The sequence below is a fragment of the Pleurodeles waltl genome, chromosome 4_1 (genome assembly GCF_031143425.1).
Source record: "Pleurodeles waltl isolate 20211129_DDA chromosome 4_1, aPleWal1.hap1.20221129, whole genome shotgun sequence".
In the NCBI taxonomy this organism is placed as follows: Eukaryota; Metazoa; Chordata; class Amphibia; order Caudata; family Salamandridae; genus Pleurodeles; species Pleurodeles waltl.
In genome coordinates this window covers 703,399,058-703,424,859 of record NC_090442.1, presented here as the reverse complement: position 1 = coordinate 703,424,859, position 25,802 = coordinate 703,399,058, and the positions used below count along the sequence as shown (strand labels likewise).

The 25,802-nt window shown below is 42.9% G+C and overlaps 1 protein-coding gene across 3 annotated transcripts in view; it reads right to left on the bottom strand.

Moving 5' to 3' along the window:
* Positions 1-15,649: 15,649 nt before the first annotated feature.
* SFMBT2 (Scm like with four mbt domains 2) overlaps positions 15,650-25,802 on the bottom strand; it is an 872,139-nt gene continuing 861,986 nt past the window's right edge. For all 3 annotated transcript variants that reach the window (XM_069229268.1, XM_069229271.1, XM_069229269.1), the window contains 2 exons: positions 19,006-19,134; positions 15,650-16,253 (listed from right to left, as the gene is read on the bottom strand). In XM_069229268.1, coding sequence (XP_069085369.1) covers positions 16,113-16,253; positions 19,006-19,134 — 270 coding nt within the window. In that variant the 3' untranslated portion in view covers positions 15,650-16,112. The remainder of the gene's footprint in view (positions 16,254-19,005; positions 19,135-25,802) is intronic.

Sequence of the window (25,802 nt, the reverse complement as noted above, 5' to 3'; positions counted from 1 at the left end):
TGAGACCACGGAATGTCATCCTGTGTTCTTGGATGCGGTCCCACTGCGTTTACCCTGTCGACAATTCTTCACCATAGCTCCATCTTCCTTGCATATGGATGTCTGCTGCACCTGTGATCCGAATAGCTGTGGCTCTACCCGGATGATTTCTTCCACCATGACCCTGAGCTCCTCCTCAAAGAACCTGGGGTGTCTTTGAGGTGCCATGATGTGGTGTGGGTGATGTGTGAGGTGGTGTCTGTTGTGATGTGTGAGGGGTTGTGTTGGTGTGTGTTGTTTCAGGTGCGTGGATGTTGTGTGAGTGATGGTGTTGTGTGTCTGTGGATGCTGATGTTGTTTTTGGTAGTGTCTCTCTCTGGCCTGCTTTCAAATTTCTGGTAGTAAGGGTTTGTGGGTAATGTGGGTGTGTGTTTTATATTGGATTGGGTGTGTGGGAGTGGTGTGTGTATGTGTATCAGGTGTGTGTATTTTGAATTGTCCAATGTGGTTGTGTTTTGTAAGTGTGTGTGTATTTTGAGCGTGCCAATGGTTTACTGCGGTTGAAAGACCGCTGCTTTGATTCGTGGGTTGTGATAGTGTAGGCGTATTCTTGTTGGCATGACAGTGTTGGTTTTGTTATCACCAGTATATCACTGACCTTTGGTGTGGCGGACTTGTGTGGGTGTCTGTATTGTGGCGGATTCCGAGCTGTAGGTCGTAATACCTGTAGTGGAATTCCGCTGCCGCAGCGGTATGTTGGCGGTCTTCTGCACGGTGGTAAGCGGGATTTACCACCAGGGTTGTAATGAGGGCCAAAATGCCTGTTCCAGTGTACGCTGTGTTGAGTGTCAGCTCCTGCCATAATTAGTACCATTGTGATTCATTTATCACTTGGCCCTTTATACGTGATTTAGGCAGGTGCTGATATTTTAGAAAAAGACAACCTCAATTTGAAATCAGAAGCTCAGACCATATTCTCTAAGCAGAAATCCATCTTGGAAACGACTATTCATTACACTTAGCCACATCACATTCTTCCAAAACATGGCATTCAATAGTCACAATAAAAAGAATCTCAAGTTTGATACCTATCTCCAAAAATTGGCTCTAAACTCTCTGAACTCCAACCAGGTTCCTTTCCTGCAAAGTTCCAGGCAAAGGCTTGGATGACCACTCATGGTGACCGCAATCGTGGCGATGAAATGAAAACGTCCAGCTCTCAAAGATGATGTTACAGTTTTATACATTTTATAACGCCCTAAGTTTTAAAAAACATTTGGGGCTGAAGAAAACAGTTCTTGCTGTGAATGGGATGCTACTCAGAGCAACAGGGTGACTAGTGCAGCCCTCCATTCATCCTTCCCGTTCCCTGCAAAAAGGCCTTGTGTCACAGCTGAAAATTTGCCAACCATCTGGCCCTCCTGAACACTACATCTGGCCCTCTACTGCACCATTCCTACATAAACCAGCTAGGCAACTTTTGCTGCTGCCACTCTTCCTGCACCTCCTACCAGCGATCAAAGGAAGCTTGTGTTTCGTGCCCCAGGATATGCTGCTCACCAGGCATCCAGAAGTGGAAAATGGCCACTGGAAAGCAAGGTTGTAGTTTTTCATGATGACTCGCACAGTCCATTGAAACCAGTAAACTGCGGCAGATTTCACAAAATGATTAATTTTCCCATTTCACACAATGCAAGATTTGCAAGCTTCATGCTAAATAGTTGTGCAATCTGCCATCTCTTTATGTTCTACATAATATAGTATTGTCATATGAATCGAATTGCTGCGCTCGTACGTTTACCTTTTTAACAGACTCTTCTAATGTGATATTTGTCCTTTCTGTGATATACAGCCCATATTCAAGGGTTGCGTGATGCAAGACAGCACAGCAAGTCACCTTGCTGCGCTGCCCTGCGCTGCAGGGAAAGGTCAGGAATGTGCTGTATTTATCCAGTACTGTGCATTCCTGTCCTTTTCCTGTCCTGGTGCCCTTTTGGCAGTCTATCGCTAAAGCAGGCACCCTTGCACTATGTTGCAAGGGTGCCTGCATTGCATGCAGCAAGGTATTCCTTCCTGCACAAAAACAATCCTGAGAGGCTTTTTCCTCTTTGTATGTGTGCTGCAAAATGCTCTGGCATGGAGTAATGGAATGCAGTAATATGCACTTCAAGATTTATGAAGAACTGCAGGGCCTCAAGATGGCCTTGTGTGGCGTCATAAATCTTACCTAAGGTTTGTGTCATTCTTGCACCACGTTGTGTGGTGCAAGAGGTACGTAAACCAGGCCATACATATGGCCCTACGTGCTAATTGTGCAAGACCACATGTGCCCTTCTTCCTATGTTCAATGACATTTGATTGTCAAGGTGCTATCTCTGTGACATGGAATTGATATCAATATACATGCTTATTCCTCATTCGACTTCAGTTAGACTATATCAAACTGGATTTAAAACCAGAAGCCTAGATTTTGTCTTTCTCTGCATTTGGGGGTGTGAACAATACCCTAAACAATATGTTTGTGTAGTGTATTGGTGACATGAATGAGGGTTTGTGAGCGGCTGTTCCTGCCTTTGGGCCATTGCTATCATATTTCTGAATAGGCATTTGTGCAGAAAAGTTGTAACATCATTAATTTCGCAGATGGCTAAATAGTCCGGGGCTACTGGAAGCTATCTTGCAGCCCCCTTTACAAACCTCCAAAATAAAATAAAACAGAAAAGGGCACTTTCTAACACCTTGAGACTGACATGCTCTAAATCAGGGCATTCCAACAAAGTTCTAGGAGGGATGGACCTATGTCAGATTTTCAGTATAATCGTTCACTATGTAAAAATGTTTCAATTAAATATGATATATTGAAATTTACTTAACGTTAATTGCTTGAACATCTGGTGGGAAGCTCATCCTCAAAGACCTGTGTTGGAGCCCCCTGCTTTAATTACATTGCAAGTTAAAATTTCGGCACTAAATCAACTTTCACTAATTCTGAGGCATTCCTTGAGACAACCTGTCTCACTGCCAATTTGTTCGTTTGTGTTCCTTTTTAAGCATCTGGTACGATTTTATGTATCATTATTTGGTGTCATCTACCACCGTTATTTCTTTTAAAACCACAAACATGTGCTCCGTGCAAGATAGATGTAATCAAACTTGTGGTGGGAGACCTATAACTCACGCAAAATATTTTTCGGCTCTTATTCAATCCTTGTTAGAAATTTGGTTTCTGGTTGACAGCCCTATGCACCCCGATCAAGCAGAAAGCACAGTTCTAGTCAGGGGAAGTCATAAACACACCCTGAATTAACCTGGGGTCACCCTCTGGTAGCTTGGCACATTAGCAGTCAGTTTTCATTTTAGAGGCCATTTGTAAAGTATTTGAGAAACACGCCAAACAGTAAAACATTGTAAATACCACACAAAAAATTTCATATCTGCATAAACAAATATAACTTAATTTTTTTTAAAAACAAGACCAAAATGACAAAAATCCAATAAGTAGAACTTGAGTTATGAATGTTTAAAGAATAAACTGTAAGATAGCAATTAGCAGCAAAAAGCACTAACTGGGGATATCTGGTTGCGCCGGACTGGGACAAAGTCAGAAGTCTAGGCCGACCGATATAGAACATGGGCCAGATACAGGGACCTTGCTGTGCCTGCTGCACCAAAGTACCTTAAAAACCTAGGGGCTCATTTATAATGGGGGTTGCGCTGCTCTTGCGCATGCGCAACGCAAACCAAAAATGCAATTTATGAAGCCACGCAAGGCCACCTTGTGTGGCCCTGAGTGGCTTCATAAATCTGGAGTAAAACAATGCAGCGCAAATTGCTATCTTGTGTTACTCTGCCCCAGGGAGTAGTTCCATGAGTGTTGAGTGGGTGTTCTCACACAACATCTATGGATTTTTGGCACAGTCCCAAAAGTGGTACACCTGGGTCTGCACCAAAATGCCTTTCCAGGTGAGACGAAACAAAGAACAAGAAGAAATATCTTTACTGTTCCCGTTTTTTTCCTCTATGTGTACTGCATTCTGCAGCACACACAGAAAGAGGAAAATACCTCAGGGAATTATTTTTGTGCAGGAAGGTGCTCTTTCCTGCTCAAAAACCATCCTCCTTACAATGCAGGCACTCTAGCACCATGGTGATATGTTGGCGTTAGGCAGCCAAAATGGTGCCAGCGCAGGGAGGCAGGAATGCACCCTATTCTTTCTTTAAATATGGCACATTCCTGCCCTTTTGCCGTCATGTAGTGCAGCACAGCAAGCGGACTTGCTGTGTTACATGTCTTGACCATAAAAATTACCCCTAGTGTGGGAGCGCTGAGTTGATTCTGAACAATGGCATAAAGGCGATGCATTGAATTTTCCCCAGCAGTGGAGAAGATACATTAAAGTTCCCCATGCAGTGGTAGCAATGTGTCAGAGTCAAGATGCAATGGCTTTCGGGTGCAGGATTAAGTGCCAACTGCGTTGACGTCAAGGCAATGCACTGATTCCGATGATTGCATTGGCTGCGATGTGGACATGGCAGGGCAGACTCACAGCTGGCAGAGTCCAGTTACAGTATTGGATTGGTTGGAAGTACTTTATGTTCCTGAGACTTCAGATCAGGAGACCAGTCGGCTGGCCCTCAAAGTTACTCTGGGTCATTAGTTGGAGAGATCCAGGTACAGTCCTTCTCACTCAGGTAAGGAGGGCAGCAAGCAGATGGTCAGCACAGCCAGGCAGTCGTTCTTTCAGAGCAGCAGTCCAGCTGAGTGTTAGACCTTGTAGCAGCAGAGTAGTCCTTCTTCGTGGCAGGGTATCCACAGGTCCAAAAGTGTACTGAAGTGGTAAGGTGTGAGGTCTAGTTCTTATACCCACTGGTGTCTTTGAAGTGGGTGAGACTTCAAAGAAGTCTCTGAAGTGCACAGAGGTCCTCCCTTCTTACCCTGGCTCCTGACAAACTATAGGGGTGTATACAGCCCTTTATGTGGAGACAAAACGCAGCATGTAAGGTATAAGTGTGAGGCTATGGCTGACTCCACCCGACCATCCTCCAGGTTTACCCATTAGGGGTCGTCAACTCACACCTAAGCTCCCATTGTGTGAGGCTCTCTAGTGGGAATACACAAAACTTACCTGTCACCCACCCAGCCCAGACAAGTGTTCAGAGACAGGCAGCAGGCACCAAATGGCTTAATTAAGAAAATGACAACTTTCTAAAAGTGGTATCACTTTAAAATCTGACTTCACAATAAGCTGTGATTTTAAATTGTGATTCCAGAGACATCAAACCTAATAAACATTTCTCTCCAGTTGTGAACTACACTTATAAGATGTAACAAGGTAATGCCTCTGTTACCCTATGGGAGAGATAGGCCTTGCAGTAGTAAAAAGCATATTTAAGAATTTTTCATTACCAGGACATGTAAAACTTAAAAACACACGTCCAACTTTTTAAATATACTGCACTATGCCCTTTGGGCTGTCTAGGGCCTACTTTAGCAGTGACTTATATGTTTCAAAAAGGAAGGTTTGGGCCTGGAAAAGGGTTAATTTCCAGGTCGACATGGCAGTTTGAACAGCACCTACAGGCTTTGCAGTGGCAGGCCTGGGGTGTGTTTAAAGGGCTACCTAAGTGGGTGGCACAATTAGTGCTGAAGGCCACTAGTAGCAATTAATTTAGAGGCCCTGGGCACATGTAGTGCACTTTACTAGGGACTAGTAAGTAAATGAAATATGCTTATTTGATATACGTCAATCAAGCATGTTTTAGGAAAAGAGCACAAGCACTTTGGCACTGGTCAGCTGCTGTAAAGTGCACAGAGTACTAAGGCCAACAAAACACTTTCAGCAAAATTGAGTGCAAACAGGCAAAAAGTTTGACTGACAGGTCTAACAATCTTGTCAATTGGTGTAATGTTTGGCTAGATGTACAAAAGGTTTTTGCTATTGCAAACCCTCTGTTTCAGTATAAAACAGTACAAAACCCTTCTTACATATGTATAAAACCTATTTTGTGATTCGGAAAAGATTTTCCGACCCGCAAAATTGGTTCAGAAATGATTACCAAATGGTTCAGAAATGATTACCAAATTGTAATTTAGAACGAATATTTTAAATATATCTCTTCCAAATTGCAATTCAGTAAGCTAAGTATCATGGCGAATATGAGGGGAGTATGCAGTGGTTCACTGGATTTTTTTCATGAAAAACTTGTAATTTGTTTTAAAGAATCCCGTTCCTTTAAGAACACTGGGCTCTTTTAAGAAAAAATAAGTTCCTTTTTGAAGTACAGTCACAAGGATGGTGGGCTGCTTTCCCTTGCAGACCATTATCCATTATCATTGCGGCCAGTAATAGAAGGCGACCAACTTTGGCCAGCTTAATGAATATTAATTAGGCAGGCCATTGTGCAAACCCATGTGGCTCCTTATTTTACAACCCGACCTAATGGTACATAAGTTGGCTCTAAAAATATAACACTGATCTCAAAAAGTCTTTGAAAAATTTGCTACCACTTTTTTTGACCAGGTTGTCAAGACATCTGGCCCTTAGCTCCTCCAAGGATATCAAACAAGTACACCAAACCTATTAACTAATGCAATGATATCCTTTGTGCTTTCTCCATAACAACAATTGATAGGTCATTGTAGTTTATGTTAAATTGAAGCTGACTGCTCATGATTTCATCTGATTGCCTTGTTTCCATCTTCAAGACTGAGGCACTGCTCAGTACATACCCCTCAAAGAATTTTGAGTACTTTTTGCCATTCTGATTAATATAACACACACCTAGCACCACTTCTTTGCTTCCCTTTCCCCATCACAGCGTACTTCCTTCCTACCTCTTTATTTAACTCCCTTAACCTTTTAAGTTTGGGTGTTGACTAAAAAGCGACTCCTGCATTAACTCCTCAGTGCATCTGTCGGCCATTGGCCAACATTGAAGATGGTCCTTTATACATTTTTTAATGTTCGGCTTCTTAGAAAGACCTTCCTGTCCCGAGCAGCCCTATATATCCCCACAACCAGATGCGTCTAGCAAACATAATGGTGTGAAGCTTTAGAAATTCACCCATTGAAACAAAAGAGGATAGATGAAAACATTGTCACGAATTACAGTTTTTCCTACTCGTTTTCAATCTTTCTTCATTTCAACAGCTAGTTTCTTTCAGAAACCCTTAAGGGATCTACACAAATGAGTCCTTGCTAAATTTCGAATTTTGTCTACTTTATAGAAATCTACAGCTTTCCTGGCTCACTCGTGAGTTTCACACTGGTTTCTACCACAAAATGGAAGCACAAAAAATATGGAAGATTGGCTACCTCACTGAAAAATGCTAAAACTGTGGAAAAAAATGTTTTTTTTTGTTCAGCTCTGCATGTTCCTGAAAGCTGGGGAGATGGTAACTTTAGCACAGCAAACTGCTTGTTTATGCCATTTTTAGAAGAAAAAAACAGACACTTTTATCCATGTTTCCCAAAAAAACTGAAAATGTAGCTATATTTTGTCAATCCATAAACCACGAGTATCTGGTGAATCCACAGGATATTGGGAAAAAACTATGCAAACCTGGCATGGAAAGCTTATGTGGAAAACAAAATGATGGAGCCCAACATGTGAACTACCCCAAATATCCACAGCTCAGCACTGAAGGGGAAAAGCCCACCACTTAAGGGACACGCATTTTCTAACCCTCTTTTCCTCCATTACTTACTCCCTCCCAGCTTTTCTGCCTCGTTCCCTTGCGCCTCAGACCAATCTTTTATGTTTTAAAGCACATAAGCTGCTCGAGTTTTCTGACATTCTCTTCGATATTTACTCTTCACACAGAGTACACCACAGGTCTGAAAATTGATATATGTGTTTAATGAAATCAATTTCCTAACAATGAGAAGCAAAAAATCGACAGGCACGTATTTTAATATATATGCTTTATTATACAGTTAAAGCACAACTTTACAGGTAAAAAGAGGCTCTGTTTTCAATTCAAATAAAATTAAAATATAACTCTGAATATAGATTGTCGTTTATTTACATTAAAACATATATACAGATTACATTCTTACAGAAAACGAACAACATGCCATGTGGCATGTTAATTTAAAATCTAAAACATGAATAATCATTTTCGTTCTCTTATAGCCACACCATAATATGTTGTATACTGAACATGTAACAAATCTTTTAAAAAAAAAAAACATTCTGGAATGTAACACAGTGCAGGGTTTCTACCATCTGTATTGAAGAGCAGTTCTTGTAGCTTTAAATAGTGCTTGTTTATATGGCTCGACATAATGTCGCATATTCATACTATACAGCTCCACAAAGATCTACAATTATTGCAAAACATGATTAAATGAATACAATGATTTTCATTGGCGCACATGTGCAGAAGCAAAGAACCAGAGGCACGATTTATGTATGTAAAAAAAAGCCAAGGAAACTTAGAATTCCATGCAATTTCCAGCATTATTCAAAGGTGGAATGACACCCAGATAAGGGGTTTGTTGGCAGATTTTGCGGAACTACAGATCCATATATTTGTGGAGATTTGAAACAACAGGTAGCTGTTTCACTGGGTAGGGCTTTTATATTTTAATTGAGTGTAATAAGTCAGTTTAGAGCTTGTAGTGGAGGGCATCACATTGTTCTTCAGAATATGAAGAAGATAATATTGTTAACCTATACTGAAACCTCATTACAGAAACCAGATTATGTTCATTCGAATGATATATTTAGGGGCTGATTATGACATTGGCGGATGGGATACTCCATCACAAATGTGATGGGTATTCCGCCCGCCGTTTTACGAGTTCCATAGAATGGAATACAGATGAAACTCAGGATGGAACTTGTAAAACAGCGGTTGGGATATCAGTCACGTTTGTGATGGAGTATCTCATCCATCAAAGTTGTAATCAGGCCCCTAGTCTGGAGGGTGATCTCCAGAGGCAAGAGAACCCACATCTCTATCTTTTCCCAAGTCCACATGATCCAGCTCATCCCTTCTATTTATACTACACCAGTCTCCCAGCCCTTTTCATAATCAGACCAGGAACTCATTTGAAACAATGAAAGTGACTCCATAATAAGCACCTCTGAATGCAACTGTATCAACAAATGTGATAATAACCTAAGTAGGAACTCGGTGAATGCAAAGTGTAGGCTGTGGAAATATGTTGTATACTACCATACATAAGGGTATTGTTATAAGGTTAAATATCTGACCTCTGCAAACTTTGGTGCATATTTACAAAGAGCTGGCACAGAGCTGCACCAAAATTGACAGCGCCACGATTTATCAGTTCTGAAACACAGGGATGTGCTGTATTTACACAAAATACTCTGCATCCCTGTGTTTTCCCCTGCGCCGGCGCTAAATTAGCTGCCGAGCACCAACACAGCCACCCTTGAGCCATGGTGCAAGTATGGCTGCTTTGTGAGGGAGATTGTTTTTGTGCAGAAAGGCACACCTTCCTGCACAAAACAATCTTCAATTGTGATTTGTTCTTTCTATGTGTGCTGCATTCTCCAGCACAAATAGAAAAGGCAAAAAACGAGGAGAAATAAAAGCATTTCTCCTCGTTGAGCCATGCTAATGCCTCCCCTGGGGTGGCATTTGATTTGGCGCTGCCACATATTTATGATTTCTTGTAAATCTGGGGCAGCGTCAAAATGCAATGGGTGTTGCTGTGGAATGCACACTGCACCAGCCATTGTACACCCCTTCCGTACAAAGTGCTGCGTGTGAAAGGGGCTGTATTTACAAAGTGGAATTAAGCCACAAAAAGTGGCTTAACATCACCTTGTAAATACGGCGCAGTGACGCTCCAATGACGCTAGGGGCTTGTAAATATTCTCCATTGTTTGTAATGCTACTTAATTGGCCACAGGGAAAGAACTTTTCAGGTCAAGAGAATATTTCACTAGACCAGCCAATGTATTCTTAAGGTAGTTCTAGGCAACATAACATACTAGATGTGTCTACGTTCCTGCCTGTTACTTCCAAGCATTCCAACTAATGTCAGATAATGAAGAAACTGGCATGCGGAGCTCAGCCCAACTCACAATGGAAAGTGCTTAATTCTTACACACCACTTTTCACCAAAATGTAACATTGGGCGAAGAAGCTATGTGCTGAATCAACAGGACTCTATGGGAGTAGGTGCAGTGTAAGGTACAACCATTCATCACACAGACAAAAAGGTCATTGGCTCCCACTGCATGCGTCGAACACTGCATCCAGCTATCCATACTGTACTCCTGTCAAAAAATGTTGTCATTAGAGAGAATCTGAGTCTTTCCTTCCTTCCCAGGTTACACATATATACTCAGGACAACGGTCCTGAATTAACATAATTCAAAGTCCCCAGTTTGCGGTGAATTGCATGTCAATATGAGGTTTTATTCTGGTAGTGTGAGGCCATGGAGAACCTCATAAAAAGTAGCCAACCTCTTTTGTGAATAAGGTGGCTGACGTCCAACTAGTCTTCGAGTGTTTGGCTATTTTGACATTGTAATTTGGTTAAGAAGAAGATTGCATTCCTTATACTAGCAGGAAATTATGTTACAAAAAACGACCAGTTATAAACAAAGGAAAAAGCTTCTTCTGAAATTAAAGTCCACAAGCCCGGGTCATTCATTGGATTGCAGACCCCTCTAAAAATGCAGATAGGCTTTGGCTTCAAAAAAATTCACTGCATTAAAGAAAAAGCAATTGTGATAGGCACTATTTTAAAATCTAGAATTGACTGCTCCAACAAGCTGCACCTAGGTGTGATACAGAGATTTTTATTTAACTAGGTAACATCCCTTTGGTTCAAGATTAACCTTCCTTCTTTAAGAGTTAAAACTAGGTGACTGTAGTCGTATGCGTCACTTTCACAAGCCACTTTTAAACCTATCACTGTGTAAATCCAGGCAAGAATTTTCCTTACGCTATACACCTTTTCCTTGGACTATCTATTCTTGTAACACAGAAAATTTTTGAGCCTTCCCAGACAAATGAAATCAACAAACACATTTTCTAGGACCTGGTATAATGTCAATCTTATGATGTCCTGTTAAACTCGTCTCGGACGAAAAGTCTTTAGAAAGAAGTTGGAAATGTACTCCTTCAAGCTTAGTCATAATTTTCTAGAACATGGGTACTCAAACTTTTTGCCTGGGGTCAAAATTACAGACTGGTTTGTGTCTGAGGGCTGCAATGATGGACCTGTGAGGGTTGGGCGGGGCAAAGTGGCCCTGCTGTATTTCATAGCCAGATGTAAGTACAAAGCTAGATATTTTGACAATATATTTTTTTATCACACAATAGCATTCTTAAGAGGCATTGCATGGTAATCCTCGCTAAGCAGATATTCAGCACATGTTTAACTGGGACCAAAAAATAGGTACGTCAAAGAAAGATCTACTAAGAACTTATTTTACACTTCATGTCTCCTATTAGTGTCCTGTAATCAGGGGTGTTTTACATATAATAATGAGCAGAGGCAGTTAAGGCCTTGCTGATTACTGCCACTTTCATGGGACTTCAGGTGGAAAATACTATACATAAATATAGTAGGAAAGATGCAGTGATCGAGAATCCCACAAAAACAGAAGCACAGATATACATATCTCTTTCCACTCCACATACACCAAGGCACACATATAAGCACATCAGGGGCATGCCCACTCACACATAATTACACACACACAAGTCACGCCTATTGCCGCGCAACCTGATGCATGAAACTGGCAGCTTAACCATTAGATCCCCGGCAGTTGCTGTGCACTTCAACTACCATTAATACCGTTAGCTTTCAGTTTCTAAGAATGCAAATAAATAAACATTAGGCAGACTAGAATTACTATCAGTGCTTAAGGCTTAAGTTGTGCTTCTTGTTTCTGGTGCAGAGCACTGGCACTTATTTTTTTTTAGGGCCGGTGCTTATTTTTCTGCCTCAAGCATTTATTGCGAGCAAAAGACATATTGCGAGAAAGACGGAGGAAGAGAAAAAAGAAAAAGCGTCACAAAGGGAAAAAGCAGAAAGCTGCAAGAGTGAGCTGAAGGGGGCAGGGAGTGGCTTTATATGGTTTGAAGAGGCCCGAGATGGCTTCAGGATTATGCTGCCTCAGTATTCCATGTTTGCACATTTAATTGCAGGAGCCGTATGTTTAAGAGGAGGGATTTGGGCACTGGCATATCTTTATTTACAAATTAAGCACTGATTACAATACACCCCCTGACCTACCCCCCTGAACCCTTGAACCTCTGACCACCCCACGAACTCCTGACCACCCATAGGGGAGCAGATCGTGGGGGCTTATCTTTAAATCAGAGAGAGTGAAAAGACATTGATGCAGGAGGCGAAGGTAGTGGGAAGCTTCCAAAAGACTGTTTAACAGTCAGCTGACTTTTAAAGGGTCTTTGCGTCCCGCCACCTCAAGCATGTGATGTCACCCCAGCTCCGGCTCCAAGGCAGGAAACACAGAAGAAGGCCTCTGGAATGGGAGGCATGCGCAGCAAAGTTGCTATGGCATATGCTCCAGCGGCCCTCTTTTGTGTTTACCAACAGGACGTGGTCTTTGACTCGTAGAGTCTGTGCTCAGGAAAAAAGGTCCACGGGCCACCACAGAAGGTCTGCCGGGCTGCTGGCGGCCCACGGGACGTTCTTTGAGTACCACAGTTCTAGAACATGCCTGACGTATTAGTAACTTACAAATAATTACTGTGATTCTGTGGTTGTCGCTAATAAGAGGAGCACATATTCATGTAACAATTTAGGCTTATCCAAGTATAACTTAAGTTTATATCCACATGTAAAAATGTGGTGCACGAGTGCATCCACACTCGAAAATATGTTCTTGCCTTATCTTCTTGAGGAAGGCATTGTTATGCATGCAGAAACCACTTGGCCTATTTTTAGCCAATTTCAACCCACTAAAACGTATTAACTCCTCCCTTTTACAGGACCAAGGGGCTCATTACGAATTTGGCGGACGGAAAAGCCTGTCCACCAAAGTCTCGACAAGTAGGTTGCCACCAGTGCGGCAGCCTCCCCGCCAGCTCCATTACGCGTTTTCTGCTGGGTCTGACCTAGTGGGAAACAGCCTACAGCATTGTCTCCGGCTCGTAATAAAGCCGGCGGCAATGCTGTAGTGCGCAGTGTGCAGCCAGCACCTGTTGCAATGTTCACTGTCTGCAAAGCAAACAGAGAACATTGCGATATGGTTGGCCAGGGGGTCCCTGCACTGCCAATGCCAAGTGCATGGGCAGTGCAGAGGGCCCCCTGGGGCCCCTTACACCCCATCTCCGCTAGCTGTTTCATGTCAGTGCTACTGCCATGAAACCGCTGGCAGAGAAGAGAGTCGTAAGCGCTGCCCTGGCGAATTAGAACTGCCAGCACCTCCAGACCGACGTTAAGTCATAATCTAGTGGTGCTGGTGGTATAATGTGGCACTCGGACCTCCACATTGGCGGCTGTCTGACTGCCACCGCGACCCTGGCAGTCATTGGACCGCCAGGGTCATAATAAGGCTCTAAATCTGCAAGTGTTTTTAAAGAAGGAAACTGCTTGCAACTGTTAGTGAAAGGCCCCAAACATATACGTGTTTACCAACTTTTGTTGGTGTACCAAATGCCCACAAACCCCTCCTAGTTAAACATTTATTCATCTAGAAATTCCACCTAACTGACAATTTTCATTTGAGCATATTTATTTATTGAAGACTAAACCACAGCATTCCTTATTTTGTGGTTCAGAAGTGCATAACTTTTCACAACTGAGGTGATTATAAGCAAACAGACGTGTCCAAGTGTTCGCACCACAAACACTCCACTAACACCCCACTATTTCAACTTTTTCCCCTTACCCAAACAACCATATGAGATGAGCAGTATAACTTATTCTCATTCTAATATCCATTATGTATTGGTAACTTGATGAGGCTATGTATCAGCTGGGAGGGCTTAAAAAACCTGGAAACAACCTTTCATCACTAGGACCTGGATGAAATTACAATGATGCTGGAGCAATGTTCTTAATTTCAAGAATCTTACATTACGCTTTTTATGCCAAATTCCCCAAATTATGCCATTACAAAACATTGCATTATTACATTTCATTCACAGCAAAATTCTAGAGACGGAACAATGCAATCAGCACACGAGTGGCTGTGATTCCCCGTGATTTTCTTTAGCACGATATGCCTCCTCAAACCCAAACGAAACACAAGGTTGCATTTGGCATTAAAATATAGTGCTAAATGCTAAATTTGAAATTAGTGTAATTACTGAAATTGTTCATAATTTCCCAAAGATTTTGCATAATCTCATGAAAGCAAATCAAACGAATTTTGCACACCTCTACCAATACACTGAATTCACATAGTTTTTCGAGTCGGATTAGGAGTGACAGCCTGGAAAAATGCAAAAAGAAATATTAATGTGCAGATTATGTACGGGAACCAAATCTTGAAATGTATATAAATTGATGTGTGATGCAATTATGTAGACTACTTACACTTAGGCTACAAAGTTGTGGTTGCTCAGTTTGGTTTATAGCAATAGGCATCCTGTGGGGTATGTTAGTGGAATTAAACATTTTTTTAATTTGATGAAGGTAGTCGTGATCCTATGACGTGTAAAGAAAGTTCCCAAACTTTTCACATGTGGGACTGTTGCAGAAAGTACAGAAAAGTGAAGCAAAGTGTATGCAAAAAAAGGATAAATGAAGAAGTCTATTTTGCGTTTTTTTAAGTATAGATTTAAACAAAAAGGGAAAGGTGAAATGTCTTGAATTTTGTAACTCTAGTAATGGTTATTGGATAAATATAGTTGAAATGCATGGGGTAGAGAAATGGGAGAAAGACAGTTTTCTTTCTGATTCCATGCGCTTAAACTAAGGAGTTATGGCATTCCTGAGAGCTAGTTCAAAATGTTTTATGAAATTCCCTAAAAGGGATGTTAATTGCAGCCATGAATAGGCATAACTCATGTTTGTAAGTAATGTGTACCTATTGTTATGAACCAGCCCTTTAATTTAAAACAATTAGCCTTCAATATAGTTATGCCATGCCATCAATACACTAGACCATCTGTAATGACAGAATGTTCGTAATCCCAGTCTCCACGCTACACACTGGCCCCACCTAAGGGCATCCGACAGGCCTCTGCATGTCTTAACCATGGATGAAGAAATATACATCATCCCATCCTGATGGAACTCCACTGGCTCACCTTGTCATCCTACTTCATCTTCAAAACCAGCTGCGTGATTTATAAAGCCATAATGGCTGCCACCCCTACTGTTCTTGATAGCAAGCTCACCTTCTTCTATGGCTCTTGGTACACCTGCAGCCAAGACATCATTAGACTGGAGGCAAAGAAGTGAAAACGAGAAAAAATAGATACAAAATAGCACGCCTTCTATGAGTTCAGGATCTGAAACAACAGCCTAATAACATCCATCAGAACTCCCCCAACCTTGCTCAAATTTAGCAAAGAACACAAGACGCACCTTTTAAAAGAACATTTCATCAATAGGAAATAACTGCTCATGCATGCTCCCAAGACCCAGCCACCCACTGACTGAATCTTTGCCTTTAATTCTGCACGCTGTATAAATACTACATAACACGTGATGGCGAATAAAGTTCGTCCTAACGCAATTACCACAACTATATTCAGTGCATAAACAAAATATAACAACACAGTAGGAACCCCTGTAAACTATACCAAAAGCAGTAGGTTAATCGCCAGCATTTGGGGAAAAGCTCTGGATGAGCTCTTCAGAAAACCACACGTGTTTCAATATGAAATAAGTGTGTTAGGTTTGCTGAACAAGCAGGCGTCCGATTTCTTGGAAAAGAGGAAATGTTACATTGTGTAAAATGTCAGTTTAGGGTTTCGGCTTGGAATGTGTTTCTCTGTGCACAAAGGTTTATTTAACGAAAAAAAAGTATCCTATCCGCCGCAGTTGGCAATCTCACACCACAACACTTGTTCATAAATCTATATCGTATGTCAAAACATATAAACCTGTAAAATATGGAACATTTTATGTGTATAAAACACAAAAATCAATGTCAGTGAAGTGCTTATGCTTAACATTTTCGTTTAAAAAGATGCTGCTCCTAAAAAAACACGGGTCCAGTTATTTGGCAAACTGTGCATAGAACGCTCCTCTGACCCTTTCAATTTGGTGGCATAGCTTAATGGCAGGGCCAAGTTTCAGCTCCATGCATTCTTGCACCGTTGGAAGCGTCAGCAGCAACAGAGCCTGCCCATCAATGTCCTGAAAGAGAGAACAAGCAATAACATTTTATTCAGCAGTTCCTGTTAACTGCTGATGGACATGACATGCTCACACACGTTTCCAATATCTTTTTTTACTGTCCATAAATATATTTAAGTGACATTATTCTTGCCTTTTGGTTTGTACTGAGACTAATCACACAATACTTTGACATTCTATCTTTATCTATATATTGTGAGTGATATATAAATCATTCCATTCCAAGGGATGGTATGAGATATTTTCAAGGCTTGAAGGCAATGAGCACCTTTTATGGGAATAACATGTTGTAAGCTCATTCATGACTAAGATTTCAGTCCTAGCTGTATACCTTTTTCTCTTGTTAATGACACAAAAAACTGGTTCTGAGTGTAATAGGGAATCCGAAGGTGGCCACAAATGGCGTTTACCCCCGATATCAGATTAGCATTTGTGAAAAATTACTGCACTCTGACATCAACAGTGGTGAAAATGTGCAGATTTCAGACACGGTATATTCACATTTTCACATAATTTCTCAAACCTACTTGAGAAACTCAAAGTAGGATGGAAAATCACCCCGGTGTAACACCATAAAGTACCGTAACAGATGTTCACGGGGGCAATTTTACCACACAATATTCCGGCGAGGCTTGTCAGAAAGGTGCCTTACATGGCAGCATTCAAAATCTGAGAAATGGAATACAGCATAGGCAATTAGGACAGCAGCAAGATCCATGTAACGTTCACATGCACCTGCCAAACAAAAAGAACCGGTTCTAGCGGATCGCAAAGCAGCCACAACAAAGGGCGGATCCAAGCAGCAGCAGCGTGGTGGTGCTGCTCATGTATGGTCTTCTAGTCATCTTTACCACTAAGATGCCGTATAAAGTTAAGAACAGCTACCCTCACACAATCTTAGAGAAATATTAATTGGTGAAAATGATTGAGTGCAGTTTAGAAAGTGGTTCTGAGACACTTCTAGGTACTCAGACCACATTTCTATGACCTTTACGTGTGCACTGCCCTCCTGACATTTTCACTCACGTCCCAGTTAATGTTACATTGCAACAAGCAGGAGCTCGAAGACGAAGCATGCCCCCTTGAGTGACATGATTATTTTATGTATCCTCCCTCATAATGTCATGTGCATGTCATAGATAAACATACTCATGTTTATATCGCCATTAACTTCAAAGCAAAATCAGTTTATGGAATGCAGTAGTAAAAAATAAATTATTTCTCCATTGTTTTAGGTCTTTGCCTGCGGCTTGCACCTATAGCAAAGGAGACGGCCTTTATCATGTGAGATTGCCCTCATGTGTGAGGTCTAATGCCATAACAAAATTGGAGATTTTATTGTGCGAATGTATCCAGAGCTACCGGGCAGATATTATACAATAGTCTCCATATCCAGTATCTGCAATAAAGAGCGATGTCATGTTTAAGCCTATGGAATGCCGGTAAGTAAATCGACACTAGCACTACAATAGAACAGTACTTTCCAGGTGAAATTTTATATCAAACAGTTACACACTAATAATAAAATAACTGATATTAAATGCACTGAGAAAAAATATATTTGCAGACTTTCACTGCTGCTCATCCAAACACTGTGGTCAAGATTTCCTGCTAGTAAGCTTCGGCTATCTCTTTTGCACTAAACAGCACAGAGCATCTCCCATCGCCGTTCACTAGCCAAACAAGTTTTTTCTTTGAAAGTTAAGCCAAGTACTGCTGTGTCGTGTTGCACCAAGCCGGTAATAACATACACAAAGTGAGCTTTGGGCTGGAACAGCACGGACACCTCTGGGTTTCCATATAAAGTCACATTACCTACTAAAGTAATGTGACTTGGCTTTGAACAGAATCCTAGTGCCAAATGAAACCACGCTCAAATATGGGCGAGCTGAATAGCGCAAAGCATTCCAGAGCACCAGAAGAACACAGAAGTACTAGAATTGATTTCCGCAGTTTGTAGACATATTTTAGGATTTCTCATGAGGTGAGGATTGGAATAATCATCTAAACTCAACACCTCACTTAGTGTAGACCCTCGATACCATACGGATTTCATTTGTAATTTTGGGATTATATTTTTTTATTGGTCAGCTATTTACTCTTAAGTAATTGTTTAATGGTTTAAAGAAATATCAGGCCAACAATGCACCAGCTCCACATCACAACATAATGTACGTATTTCTCACAATGAGTACCCAGCGCCATTGCTCTTTCCCACCGTTTCAACATACGGTACAAGCTCTTGCAGTGCCATATGAATACCACCAGTGGGTGTCATAGGGCACTGGCTACGCTAGCTACATACAATAGCAACAGTAAAAGACAGTGGTCAGGATAAAGGGCACATCTTTGCGAAGAGGGCATTGGATTATATGGAAGGTTACATTGACTACAATTGTTAGGCAGGAATATATTGAAAGTCTTTAGAGATGTTGTATATCCCGAAAGCCTCCTCATCACCCCTAAACGACTTTGACTGTTTCTAAGCCTTTTGCTTCCCACTAAACCATGTTTGCTGAACAGCAATAAGGTTTCTTATCAATTTGATGCAGACCTTCTGATTACTCAATTTACATTATACTTCTGCTTCAAATTCATCAGCATTCATACCCCTTTTCAGAGAAACCTATGACATCATATTATCCTCTTATAAGCGCTTTACTACAAACCATAGTGAGAGCATAAGACCTGTTATAATTTTGTTAATATTTCAAATTACATAGAAAGAAACAACAAAAGCAATGATAGTTACCTGCTCCTGAAATATTTTTGCAAGAGGAGCACAGTCGGTTGCCTTAATAAACCTGACGACATCAGCTACAGTCCATTCCAGTGGGTTGCTTTCCAGAACAAGTCTTTCCTCTTCTTCTGTTTTCAGTTCCTATTACAAAAGAATATGCGAAAAGTGACTGGTTGAAGAAAGTATTAAGAGAGCTACTTATATGAAATTCCTCTTACCACAAGGGTGCGGTTTCAATGCAGCATGAGCATGGAATAATATGTTTTTTTAAATTCTGCACAAAAAGCTGAAATCATAAGATGTCTTTGCTCTATAAACATCCCGTTAATTCAATAAGGAACTGCGTGCTAGCTATTCACATTGCTCATATTGTAAATTTGGGTTGAAATATTCAGAATAAGTGATGTGTTACCTCTGCTTGGTCATTGTGACAAAAGTTGAACATTCAAGCTTTCAGAATGACCCACGTTTGTGAAGGAGTATCCTGCCTGCAAAACTTTAAATACGGGCCAAAGACTAACACTGGGCAGACAGAGAAAAAGGAGAAAACCTTTGATGAAGGAGGAATCTCCAGTTCCAATTTAATATTCTGAATATCTAGGAGAAAGCTTGTATTCATCCTTCAACTAAAATGATAAGATCAGGCACCCTATGAAGCAGAGTTACTGAAACAATATAACTATTTAATTTAATGCTGAAAGCCAGATCCTCATCTCAACACTGAAGGTAAACCACTATAATCTGGAGATAAGAACTAGTGGTTACAATAACACTGAAGTAGCAACTCTCAAATCCATCTTATGTTAGACCAGGGTATGTTTTAATGTGCACAGGTTAATCTTTAATGGCAGTCCATGAAAGGTCCTGCCTATAGAGTTTCTAAGCAAACAACAATGATTTCTACATATCCCAGACATTATGGGGCATATTTATACTCTGTTTGCACCGAATGTGCATCAAAAATTTAGACGCACATTTGGCGCAAACCTTGCCCCATATTTATACGTTGACGCCCGACCCCACGGACGTCACAATTCATCCATGTGCGTCATTTTTTGGATGCGGGAAACTGCCTTGCGTTAATGACATGCAAGGTAGGCGTTCCTGCCCAAAAAATTACTTTAAGGCCTGCGCGCCTTATTTATACTCCAGCATCATTTTGACGCACAGGAGGGGGTGGGCCTTAAAAAAACGGCACACATCCCGATGTGCGCGGTTTTTTAACGCCTAGGTCAGGGCAGGCGCTGAGGGACATGTGGGCTCACTTCCATGGTCTCTGACCATGGAAGCAGTCCGGAGGTGCCCTTCCCTGACCCAGGGACACCCCCTGCCAACCTCGCCCACCCCCGGAGGACACCCATTAATGGGGGGACCCATTCCAGGTAAGTACAGGTAAGTTGAGGTAAGTATTTTTAAAACATTTTTAAAGTGGCATGGGGGGCCTAATTTGGGCCCCCCTACATGCCACTGTGCCAAATGATCACGCCCAGGGGACTAAAGTCCCCTAGGCATGGCCATTGGGCAGGGGGGCATGACTCCTGTCTTTGCTAAGACAGGAGTCATTTCAATGGGGGTTGTGCGTCAAAAAATGGCGCAAGTCCGGTTTGCGGCATGATTTTTGCCTCAAACCTGACTTGCACCATTTTTTGACGCACAACCCCCTTTTTCCCTTACGCCAGCGCTGCCTGGTTTGAGTCTTTTTTTTTTACTCTGACCAGTCCGCAGCGCCGGCTAACGTCATTCCTTAAATAAGGCGCCCGCTTGGCACGTAGGAATGGCATTAGCCGGCGGTAAAGTTTTTGACGCAAACCAGCGCCGGCGCTGGTTTGCGTCAGAAAGTATAAATATGGGCCTATATTCAGGAAAGATACACAAGTAGTAAAAGCTAGAAGTTGGGATATTGCCCCGGATTTCTCCATGCAACTGTGCTGATGCACCAGTTCTGAGTGTGATGCGCCAGTTCTGAGTGCAGCCTTTGTGAATTCCATGCACCAGGTTAATCCATGCTGAAGGGGCGATGCTTTGATCTTCTCCATGCACTGGTGGCAATGGGTTGCCTCCAAAGTGGTGGTTCCAAAGCGGTGGTTCCGTAGAGGATACAGTAGTTCCAAGTGTGATGCACAGGCCCAGTCCCTTTAACAGCATTGGTGCGTCAATCCTGATCTCACAGCAGGCTATAGGTTGGTTCCGATCAGTGCAATGGCGTTGATGCAGAGGTTCTAGCAGATGCAAGACTTTAAAGCCAATTCCAAGGGTCCTGAATTGGATTGGCACCAGTTGTCAGAGCAAGACTTGAAGCAAGCAAAGCCCAGGTGCTCTTTGTAGATGGAAGGAAAGTAAGTCTCTGACCTCCCTGAGATTTCCGATTAGGAGGTAAGCCAGCAAGCCCTTGGAGTCACTTTCGTTTTGGGATATAGGGTTGCAGGTCCAGTCCTTCTCAATCACAGGCAAGAGTGGAGCAAGTCAGCTCAGCACAGCAGGAGTCCAGCAGAGCAGCATCTCAGTAGGGTGGTAATCCTTGTAACGGCACAGCAGTCCTTCTTCCTGGCTGTTGGACTTTTTTCATTATGCAGGATCATCCCCAGTCTTTTTGCCTCCTTCCTCCTGTTTTTTCTGTCCTCTCGCTGTTGGCTCTAGGACTCTGAGCACTTTATCACTGCTGACCAGTGCTAAAGTGCAGGTGCTTTCCCATCTAAAGTTGGTATGATTGGCTTACACCTAATTGGCATATTTAATTTACCTATAAGTCCCTTGTACAGTGGTATCTCTATACCCAGGGCCTGAAAATTACATACTACTAGTGGGACTGCAGCGCTGCTTGAGCCACCCACTGAAGTAGACTTTCAAGCCTGTCTCAGGCCTGCTAGCACAGGGCCTGTGTGTGCAATTTTTTTGCCACAGGGACCTGGCATCTAACTTTACTTGCCAGGCCCAGAACTCCCCTTTTTACTACATGTAAGTCACCCCTAAGGTACACCCTAGCTAGCCCTATAGGCAGGGTGCCATGTATGTAGAAGGCAGGACATGTGCCAGTTTGCGTTGCATCTCCTGGTAGTGGCAAACAACCTAACTTGGTGTCTCACTGCTGTGAGTGCTGCCTTCACATAAGATTGCATTAGAAATGCCCTGCCTTATGCGTAAGGGGTATTGTCTGATTTATGAGGGGTAGCGTAGGCGTGTTTGGTATGGTTGTGATGCTGATAATAAATGCTGCTTACTGGTGTAGGTGTATTTTCTATTACTACTACAGAAATGCCACTTCTAGAAAGTGAGCATTTATTTGTGCTTACAATTCTCTGGGGTTTTGCAGCTTGACTCCAATCCACGTCTGGGCAGAGTGACAGCTGGGGCTTTGTGCATACTTTTCAGACAGCCTGTACACAGGGAGGGTGGAGGTGTCACAGAGGTGCATCTGCATACTGAATAGTCTTCTTGGGCTGAGAGAAGGGAGAGGCGGGCACACCTACATTTGTAAAGGTTGTGCTCTTGCCTCACAAAATAGGGTTGTTAACCCCCCACTGATGTTCGGAGCCTGTGCTGAAGGAGAGAGGGGGCACTCCCAGAACCAGTTGTAACTGGCTGGAACCTTCTCTCCCTACAATTGCAAAACATTGTAAGGACTGAGTATAAGTACAGGGGAATTTTCCCCACAATTTGGAGACTCTTGGAATCATCTTGGAACTGGACACAGAAATGCTGGAAGGACTCACCAGGAACTGCCATGGACCGCTGCTGCTGCGCTGACCTGTGACCTGCTTGGTCACTGAAAAGGACTTTCCACTTGCTGCATCCTCCTTGTGCTGGCCTGTTGTTCGGCCCCTCCACCTGTGGGCCTTTTTCTGGAACTCTGCTCCCCAGGGGCAGGGTGCTGTAGACCCTGACTCCTGCATCCACCCTGAAGCACGAGGAGTGCTTCACTTGGTTCCTAAGCTAAGCGCTTGGGAAAGCGCTCCTTTAGGGTTTCCCTTAGCGCTTGAAAGCACTTCCCCTTGCTGTGCATCACACTTGAAAAAGCATTTATTCATTTTTGCAGAAGGAAATCACCGCTGCAGCCGGGCCTCTTTGATTACTCAAGCGCGTTGGAGCACGCTATGTTTTTAGCCCCAGGTCACTCCAGGAGATAGAGAGGAGCCGGTGCGCTCCTCTCAGGGCCCCCGGGGACCCGGCAACTCGAACAGTGTCCCGGGGTACACGCCGGCTCCCTTGTTGTCAAGGGGATCACCGCCTCGACCCAGGAGGCACAGGATCGGCTCCGGAGAGGAGTCCAGCACGTGGGGAAGAGGCACAACCTCTCCCTGCTTTCCACTGGCAGCCGGACTGGGGAAGGGGGCGGCTGCCTTCAGCATCGCAGGACTCGCGGAAGGTGTGGGGAGCACCCCCATCACCGGTCTCTGCAGTAGGAGCAGGACGCTCCGTTTCTCCTTAAATACATAGCGGGCATTTTTAAACCGAGAAGGGAGACCTCAACACAGGCCGCCTTCTGCTCACCCCTGATTGTTGTTGGGCCTCGCCTGGCCCCCACCCAGAGGACAGGGTGAGAGGAGGCCGAGGCAGGCCCCCATCCAAATCGCGGGCCCCCAGAGGGGCCAGTTTTCTGCAAGGAGAGGGTGCTGACCGCCCCTCTCCCCAGAAGCATCGTGTGGCCCCTGTTGTGCACGCAGGAGCACCGGGGGCCCCCTCATGCTCTTCTTCACCATGAAACAAGGTACCTACTAGGGATATAGTGGCTCAGTGAGCCTAGTATGGACAGTGGGGGGGGGCTTCATATGTCCTACCTGCTTTCCTACCATTACATATATGGGTTGATGTTCCTTTTATGGACATACTATGCTAATATGTTTTCATAACTTGCCATATGGTTTATAATGTTCCTACTACGGTTGTTTATGATATTCTTATAACAAGGGTCTTGGTGTAATAACATGTTTCCTGAATACTGCTTATGTTGCAGAATACTGAGTAACCTGTGTGTTATATGTGACTACTGCTAGTTTGCAGAGTAACTAATGTGTAACGTTCGGACAACTGCTAGGGTAGAAGGATAGTACTGATATGTGATGTTTGGTCTAATAATTGCATTGTGTACAATACAGTATATTTTCATATAATCAGTGTACTGAGTTGGTGGTGTCAGAGGGCCAGTACTTATACCCAGTTGTGCCTTTAAAGTGGGGGAAACTTCAAAGAAGGGTGTTTGAAGAGCATAGAGGCCCTCACTTTCTGCTCTCACTACAGGGGGGTATGCAGCTCTTTGTGTGTGCCAGGAGACCGCCCTTTTCAGGTGTGTCATCCCCTTCCATCCATTAGGATGTTGATGGCTTATCAGTCACACATAAGCTCCCTTTGTATTTGTCTATCTAGAGGGAATGGCAAGCCCAGCTGTCACCCCACCCCAGATCAGTATTGGAGACAGGCAGTAGTCACCAAATGGCTAAAGTAAGAAAATGCCAACTTTCTAATAGTGGCATTTTTAAACTGCAATTTAAAATCAAATTTCACCATAAGTAGTGCAGAGACACCAAACTTGACAAACCTATTGCTTCTAGATTGGGATTTATACTTCTAAGATGTAATAAGGTAATCCTAATGTTATCCTATGGGAAAGATAGGCCTTAAAGTAGTGAAAAATGAATTTGGGATTTTTTCACTACCAGGGCCTGTAAAATGGTACGGTACGTGTCCTGTCTTTTAAATACATTGCACCCTGCCCTGTGGGTCACATAGGGCCTACCATAGAGGTGACTTAGACGTATAAAAAGGGAAGGTTTAAGCCTGGCAAGAGGTTTAACCTGCCAGGTCGACATGGCAGTTTAAAACTGAACACACAGGCTCTGCTATGGCATGCCCAAGACACAATTAAGGTGCTACTTAGGTGGGTGGCACAATCAGTTCTGCAGGCCCATTAGTAGTATTTAATTTTCAGACGCTGGGCACAAGTAGTGCACTTTTCTAGGGACTTAAAAATAAATTAAATAGGACAACTGAGTATGAGCCAAATGTTACCATGTTTCAGGGGAGAGAGCAGAAGCACTTTATCACTGGGTAGCAGTGGTAAAGGGCACAGAGACTTAAAGCCAGCAAAAATGAGGTCAGAAAATGAAGGGAGGCAGGCACAATGTTGAGGGGAAGACCACCCTAAGGCTGTCAGGTCGAACAGATATACATTAGTCCCATTACTTAGGGCTGATTTAGACTTTGGTGGACAGAGGCTACTCCTTATGGATGAAGGAAGCCACTGCCCACACTATCCTGAGGAAGCTCCTCCTGCCAAATACAGAGTTGACTGACCGTCATATGGAATACTCTTAACATTGACAGGAACCGCTGTTATAGCGGTTCCTATCAAAGTTGTAAAAGCTAGACAGATGGCTCCATCTAACAGGAAGGCTGTGTATCCACCTTTTACATAGTTTTTTAATTTTCAAATGCAAACTCTCAAGGTGGGAATTTTTGAAAAATTAAAAACTAATGGACCCCCCACCATGTTTTTGTTCTTCATGGTGTGACGATCATTCTTTTTCTCCTGTCCCTCAACCTCAGGTTTTACCTCGTGGTGAAGGACAGCAAAAAAGGAAGCCATCTGATTTCCTTTCGGGCAGGTGGTTGGATGTCTAACTTCGAACGGCCAGTAGTCAGTAGGCCCATTGGAGGAGTATGTCAGAGACAGAGCCAGAGTAGGCTTGACTCTAAATCAGATAGGCAAACCGTAAATCTGGTGGAGAAGGTAATCCATTACCACTGCAAAGGAGCTCTATCTCTGCCAAACTCTAAATCAGCCCCTCAGTCGTCCTATGTCGTTTTACTGATGA